Raw genomic sequence first — 8,392 nt, 5'->3', positions numbered from 1 at the left:
GCATGGCAATTGAGTTACAATTCAGTAGCTAATCAGTAGATTAGCAAAATATATAAAAAATAATAATAAAAATAAACCAATAAATCGGTTACCTGTCAAAAAGATAAGGCAGTACGTGAACAGCTGTGGTATAATATTGATTGCTCCATGCATAAATACACTGCCCCCATGTTGTCTGTTTTCTCTATTCATCTATTTATAAATTAGATTTTTATTTGTATTTTCATTTGCTCCAGATGAACATATAAAAAAACAAAAACAATAAGACAATAATATACAAAATCATACTTGACCAATAGAGAGTGTGCAGTGGCACAGGCTCAGTGATGCTCATTCATTGATGAGTGAAGGAGAATGAAGGAGACCAGCGATCTTGTGGCTCATCCATACATGATGCGTTTTCTTTTGTTGTGGCAGGATCAGCTACATATTTGATTGTTATGGGAAATAAGCTAAAACGTGACTGTTCACGATTTATTTGTCGACAAGTACCCAATATGTTTTCTAATTCAACAAGAGATGAAGAACACAGTAACTACAGCTTAGACATTTTTACCTCTAAACTTTCACCAGCTGCTGATATTGCGGTCGGACTTGCCATAATGTCAATAGGTGAGTATGATGTGATTCTCTTGTAAACTACTTAACGGTTTGGTTAACGTGTCCGGATCGCGAACTAACCGTTCATTCGAAATTCTTCCGTTTAACGAATTGGTTGAATCGATTCGCTTATATGATAGCGTGTACCTTAATGTGATATGGTGGTTCTTTAAAAAACAAATGTTAAAGATTTTATGTTTAAATAAAGGGGTCTCATCGTGAGTTTATTAAAAGAGGTAGGCTAATTGTTGCCTACTATGAAGACATACAGAGCTCAAAGCTCGATTTAGTGAAATCTAAAAAATCTTTAAAAACAAAAATACAATTTCGTAAAAAATTGTAAAAGACAAATGAATAGGGTACACCTTGAGGAAAATGTATCAAGATTGACAAAATACATACATTTTTATTGAATATTGATAGAGCCATCATTTTGCCAGCATTTGAGTGAAAATAAATAACAGAAGGGTATTTTGATTCAAATTCATAAAAAATAAATGTGGTAGGTGGCAAGGGAGCATTTTACCCCACATTGGGGTTATAGTGACATTGTGTAAATATAGAGACAATAGTTATATGGCAAAATTTGACAGCTTACAGCAAGATGCTTTTTTAGTAACACATTTAGGTAATACCTATTCAAAGTAACCACTTCAGAATTTTTTTTTTTTTCCAAACAATTTTGGCATTTCAAAACATCTCAGTTATTCTATAAACAAATGAATCTCCGCTGTGATTGGATCAGTCAGTGTGAGCACACTGAAAATGCTTTCATAAGAAATCTTTGCCCCATTTTAAAAAAGCAATATGTTTACTGGGGACCTTTAGCACTTGCAACAGGGGGGCTTTTTTTTACCCCAAATACTATCCTTTCATTTACTGGACGGTTTTGATTTTACCACCTTGAACAAAACTGAAAATAAGTATTTTGTCTCAAAATAAATGTGATTTTTTTTTTTCAGGAATTCTCATTATCTACAAAATTTGCAACAATTAAAAAATTATAATTAAATATTAAATATTAGATCATATGACCTAAAAATAAAACTTTAGACATGGCAATGATCTCATGGATCATACATATTTTGTTGTTCATATTGACAAGCAGGTTTTAAGGAAAGTTCTGGGGTAATTTTTGTTGTTATTTAATAGTTTTGGAGAAAATTAAATTACATTTTACCCATAGGGGGTCTTTAGCACCATTGTACCATATTTAAGCTATGGAGTTACTCAAGACACAAAGAAAACATGGATGTAAACAGCCAATTTTCTACGTTAGGCCTATAAACGCTGGTGCAAAATTGGCAGGACATGTGGGTGACATAAAAATTATTTATTTAAAATTTGTATTTATTTTTATGTCCAAAAAAAAAAAAAAAAAAAAATGTTTTTTCACAGAAACACAAACTTTTTAAACAGGTAGTGGCAGTGTGAATAAACCTCTGAATTGTTTATTTGAATTGATTCATGAAAACAAACAGAAAAAAAATCATGATTTACAAATGTGAACTACTCAGTGGAGTGTTGCACTGACCCTCCCCTATGTACAAAATGTTCCATGACTAGCTATTGGCAAATTTAAGGGTCGTATTTTATTCTGAAGTCCCAATACATCCGTTATAAAGGCTAGCTGTTGGCTAGCTCACAACTGAATGATACAAACCGATATTTTGCAGTATTCACATATTAATTTCATTTGGTATTGATTTTCTCCAAACTGATCTTTCTCTGTCTGCTGTTGCAGTGATACTGTCAGTGCTAGGGAATGGAGTGGTTTTGGTGATCTCTTATCGCCGCAGGAAGAAGATCGTTGGTTCGGAACTGCTCTGTGTCAATTTGGCAGTGGTTGACTTTCTGTGCTGCATCTTCTTTTACCCTCTGTCAATCATATCATCCTTTAGCCACACATGGCTGGGACGTCATGCCACCTGTGTGTATTATGGTCTAGGCTGCTTCATCTTTGGCCTGTGTGGCATGTTCACCATTGCTGCCATAAGTGTCATCCGCTACATCAAGACATGCTATGGTAAGATTGTGAGTATAGTAACAAGAGTGAGTCTAGGATTTTAGCCTTTATTGGGGCTCAGTCCCTTGCTTGAATAAGAGGTGATGGCTAAAGCTCCCCCTAAACAGGGTCTACCAATGTCTAGCAATGAGTAAACAGAGAAAGACAGACAGGAAGTGTCTGATTAATGCTGTTAAAAATATTTCTTCCCTTGTTCACACTGTGAATTTCTTTGCCTTTTCCACAAATCTACCTAGGGGAATATAATTGATTTGAATGGAGGCAGTACCAGTGTCAGACATTATATACAGGGATATTGTATGCCTTTAAATGGCCATTATTTTCTAACCAAATAATTATAATTTTTTATGTCAAATGCCTTAAATATATAGTTCACCCAAAAATGAAAATTCTCTCATCATTTACTCACCCTCATGCCATCCCAGATGTGTATGACTTTCTTTCTTCAGCTGAACACAAACGAAGATTTTTAAAAGAGTATCTCTGCTCTGTAGGTCCTTACAGTGCAAGTGAATGGTGGCCAGAAATGTTGAAGCTCCAAAATCCACATAAGGGCAACGTAAGAGTACTCCAGACGACTCTGGTGGTTAAATCCACGTCTTCTGAAGTGATATGATAGGTGTGGGTGAGAAACAGATAAATATTTAAGTCCTTTTTTACTATCAATCTTCACTTCACTTTCACATTCTCCATCTTCTGTTTTTGGATATTCACATTCTTAGTCCATATCGCCCCTACTGGGCAGGGGGGAGAATTTCTATCAAAAATATTCTTAAATATTGAACTGTTTCTTACCCGCACCTATCATATCGCTTCTGAAGTCATGGATTAAACCACTAGAGGTGCATTGATTACTTTTAAGCTCCTTTTATGTCGATTTTGGAGCTTCAACATTTTGGCACCCATTCACTTGCATTGTAAGGACCAACAGAGCTATTAGATAGATAGATATTCTTCTAAAAATCTTCGTTCGTGTTCAGCTGAAGAAAGAAAGTCATATACATCTGGGATGACATGAGGGTGAGTAAATGCTGAGAGAATTTTCATTTTTGGGTGAACCATCCCTTTAACTAGTTTGAGAGTTTATTACCTCTTACACATAAATTCAACTTGTACTTTATAAACTAAAATGTATTACTATGCCTAAATAGAGGAGTTCATTATGGGGGCATTTGAAATTTGGGGTATTTTTGTCAATTTCAGTGGCATTTTTGCCACAATCCCCCCTTAATTTCTGACCCTGGGCAGGACCCATGTTTACAATTTAATTGAAAATGCATAAAACCATTTCTTTTAAAAGAAGATCTATTGGTACACATTGGTAGCAAACAGAAAAAAATCTAAAACATTACAATGGACTGAAGCATTTTTTACTCTTTAGGTAAAAACCTGGAAATGTGAGGGATCTGTAAAATTGTGTTTTCCAAGCCTGCAAAAATTTATGGAAATGAGTAAAATCTTAAATATCTTAAATTTTCTAATTTTGCTCTGTTTAAAAAAAAACTTTAATCAGCTTGAGATGGCTCTTTGCGAGTGATTGTGTAGAGTAAAACTTGCCTGCAAGCTAGCGTAAAACATCAGTCTATCTGTTCAGGGTCCTTTTGGAAACATTTGTAAGAATTATAATTTTTATTGATTATTCTTAATCTAAATTATTGATACCTGGCCTCAAAATTGTGGCAACAGTAGAACAAAACTAAAAAAGGTTTCCCAGCTAAGTTTTTTATTTGTTGGAAAGGCATCATTAGAATTCACGAGTAATGTAAATCAGCTCATTAATAATTGCTTTACAAAATATGAAATCCTCTGCGTCTCCAGCTGTGTGGCTAGAGGGATCCAACATCCATCTGGTGTGTGCATTCACATGGCTAATTGCTGCTGTTTGGTCGTCCTTTCCGCTGATCGGCTGGGGCGAGTACGTTCCTGAACCATATGGCATCTCTTGCACAGTGGCCTGGCGTCGTTACCACACATCCATGATGGATGCCATTTATGTGATCTGTTCATTCGCCTGCTTCGCCGTTGTTCCAGTTATGCTCATTGTGGCATCACAATGCAAAATCCTGTTGAAGATCTACTACTTTTCCCGTGCCCTCTCCGCTAAGGGCATCCACAGCAACCTCCGCCGAGCAGAAAAACATCTGTCTGTGGTGAGGCTTGCATTGTTCAAAAAGTACTGCTCAAGTTTAATGATCAGATTTGACATAACTCTTTGATTTTTGATTCTTGAACTCTAATCTCTTTAGTTAAACTTGCTCTCTCTGTATTCAACAGATGTTTTTCTGCATAAGCTTAGGCTTTATCCTTGCTTGGGCTCCCTACACAGTTGTTTCCTTCCTGTTTATCTTCCATAAAGACGCTAGGTACATGGCACCAGAAGGCTTCGTCTTTCCTGCACTCTTTGCCAAAAGCTCCCATATCTACAACCCTTTCATTTACTTTTACTTCAACAAAGCTTTCAGACGGGAGCTGCAAAGCCTCTTGTTCTCTGTCTGCCCAAGACTGGCCCATAACCGTGTTGGAGTCTACACAGGCAAAGATGTTCATCCCATCCAGATCCAACTACAGGAGCATGTTGTAGGCTATGGTGGTAGAGGCTCTAACCACCTTCAGGACAAGAGTGATAAAAGGTCAGGTCTATATGGTCACATGGTCTGCTGGGTCTCCAAGATACGAGTGACCCCAACCAATGGTGAGCAGAGAGCCGATCGTCAGTTCTTACCTACCTCAACTGAAGAATTGCCCAGATAATTTGGGAAGCTATTTGAATGACTAAGTTTTCCATGTCTGTACCTCTGCGAAGTAGCTGAACCAAGCTTATCTTCATCTGTTATAACTCTACATGGTGTTTTTGTATTGATTCATAGTTACTTACTGAATGTAGAACATGAATTGTATTGCATTGCATTTGTACGCTGATGTCGATTATCGTCTACACTCTACGTTGAGAATTTGAGTTCTGTTAAAGGCTTTCAGGTTTAAGATTTCAAGGCCTTGACCAAAAAACATAATGGAATATTACGGGTTCAATACAAGTTAAACTCAGTTGACAGCAATTGTGGCATAATGCTGATTACTACAAATAAGAATTTCAACTCGTCCCTCCTTCGCATTAAAAATAAATCAACCAATCAAATAAAATAGAGGATTGAAGCACTTACAATGGAAGTGAATGGGGGCCAATTTTTGGAGGGTTTAAATGCAGAAATCTGAGGCTTATAATTTTTATAAAAACACTTATATTAATCTTCTGTTAAAACATGTATATTATTTGTGCTGTGAGTTGTTGAAATTGACGTTTTAGGGTTTCGTGGTTTATGCTTTACATCATCATGGCAACTATTAGTAAAAGGTTAGTAAGTGATTTTATCACATTAAAATCATATTTACATGCATATTGTTTGTCTTGTGGATATACATTGATAAAGTGTGTACTTTAACGTTCAAAAATGGGCCCCCTTTCACTTCCATTGTAAGTGCCTCAATGGAACCTTGATTTTTTTAAAAAAAAAAAGAAAGGGTAAAAAAGAATTTGTGTTTATCAACATTATTCCACAAAAATGCTGTTGATTGCACTTAATTTTTATTGACCATGAATATTCCTTTAATGAATGCCAAATGTAATAGTCTGACCCTCCCATATGTTACATGTTGTGTGTTTTAGCTCTGTGTATGTTTTTGAACAAAATGATTGTGATGTTCATACAGTTAATGGCCAAGAGGTTCAGGAAGTCAATTTTTAAATGTCATATTTGTGTCATGTGCAATCAATAAAATGTTGATGTATGTTTTTAGCCTTCATTATTTAAACATAATTTAAAATAATTATTTATTACAATGGATTCCAAAGGCACTCTTCATTTATAGGGTCAAATTTGGTGTCTTATTACTTTTTCAATGAAAACCATTAGATATGTTAGATGAACTATTATCGAACATGAAAAAAAAAAAAATCTGTTGTGCTTACTGTATTTATCAGTTTTGGTTATTTAAAACATCATTTAAAATCTCAAAGGGGCTACAAGCGTTGATGACTGATTGATTGATACTCTGAGACTAGTCTCTAAACTATAGTCTACACTACAGTAAAACCTTGTCCTAACCAGACACGTCACAATAAGATTTCAGTGACAAGCAATCTGTCTGTCCAAGGTGTGGCACGACATTGCGATATTCATACACTAAAATAAGGATAATTCACAATAAAACTTTGAAAACAGAGCAATCACAGACTGAACAGTATTTTTATTGAACGCAACTAATTTTCTCACATAAGTGCCTTAACGCTTTTCAAAAAGTTACTTATGAATCGCATCCTTATTCAGTCTGTCTATTTATATTCACGCAGTACTTCTGTTGTTATTTCGCTGATCTCCACATGACAGGGATGCAGAGGGAAAGTTAGGTGTATGCCGGTATGTCTCCCCACTTCCATTCTGAACCGGTGTGTGTGTATGACAGAGCTTCGCTGAAGAGAGCGAGACCTCAAGCACATCAAACGTTAGGTGTGTGACACCCTCCAAAAGCCAAAATCAGGTTGTTCTGAACCGGCTAGTGAGATGCCGGCTTTAATATACTGTAAAAAGAATGATTTTAGACCCATTTGTTGACTGCGCTGCCTGGTTCGACATCGGAGAAATAGAAACCATTCCAAAAATAGAAAGCCCTGTCGCTTGTGATGTGTTGCGGCTGGTTAGGACAAAAACTCTGATTAACATGGAAAAGATACCTTTTATCGCATCGCGGCGTAGCATCTGGTTAGGACATGATGTAATGCTGCATTCTTACTAGGAAAAGTGCAATGGATACTTGGAAATTCCGATATCACCGAGATGCAGGTGTGTGACGTCATGTTGGAACTCAGGGAGATGTACAAAGTTAATGATAAACATTCACTATTATTAAATTTATACACATCAATGAGTCAAAGTTCTCACATGATTATATGTTTAATGATAGTAGTTTAGGAAATGTTTGCTCTAAAGACAGGTGTTTAAAACATGGTTCATTACACTCCCTTTTGATAATCGTACACCTGTGTAACAAATGCTTGCATTGCTGCATTGTTTATCAGTCTGGTTTCAAGGAGACGTCTCTGTTGACAGTCAAACACCTGCTATGCTAACGGGAGCATTGCTGTTTTGTTTCCTTTATACGTCATCTTCCCAGCATTGGCCAATGGAATGCCTTTATATTCAGCATTCAGAGATATAAAGAAGGAATATCCAACACTTGACTTTGAATGGAATGCAGCATAGTCTATAGTGTCTATTTAAGTAGACACAAATCACATTTTCAGATACCCTAAAGTTATCCTAAAGTTTCAGGGCCATATGGGATTTTTCCACTATTTGGTATTTACTGTTTAAAATGACCAAGAATTGGCAAAAGATAATATCTGGGCTAGACATCCAGATTACATTAGGGCTTCCAAATTAAGACCTACTTCATGAATCAAGTACTACAAATATTACATTTATCTCTTGAGTCTGTTTAGATTAAGTTTTTGCATGTACTTATTTCTGACATTCAGTTCCATCTGAATTATTTCAAAGAATGAGGCTTCATAGTTATCCTAAAAATCTAATTGAGGAGAGCTGCTGAGAAGGTATTCAAGAGGGGGATATGAATACATTATTATATTCACAGGGATACTTTATGAAGTCCTTTAACTTCCTCCTCATAGTCTGAACCAAGTAGTTATTAGACTCCAGCTTGATTTGATTTGCACATTTCAATTCAAGCAAGAGAAGACAGAGATTACTG

The 8,392-nt window shown here is 36.0% G+C and overlaps 1 protein-coding gene across 1 annotated transcript; it reads left to right on the top strand.

Moving 5' to 3' along the window:
* The first annotated feature begins 495 nt into the window (after positions 1-495).
* Positions 496-5,616, top strand: opn8c (opsin 8, group member c). The gene is made up of 4 exons (XM_052099262.1): positions 496-612; positions 2,345-2,626; positions 4,445-4,776; positions 4,901-5,616. The coding sequence occupies exons 1-4, from the start codon at positions 498-500 to the stop codon at positions 5,375-5,377; spliced, it is 1,206 nt and encodes a 401-aa protein (XP_051955222.1). The 5' UTR covers positions 496-497; the 3' UTR covers positions 5,378-5,616.
* Positions 5,617-8,392: the final 2,776 nt, after the last annotated feature.

This window comes from Xyrauchen texanus, chromosome 30 (genome assembly GCF_025860055.1).
Source record: "Xyrauchen texanus isolate HMW12.3.18 chromosome 30, RBS_HiC_50CHRs, whole genome shotgun sequence".
NCBI classification, from domain to species: Eukaryota; Metazoa; Chordata; class Actinopteri; order Cypriniformes; family Catostomidae; genus Xyrauchen; species Xyrauchen texanus.
This window is presented reverse-complemented; position numbering and strand designations above follow the sequence as displayed.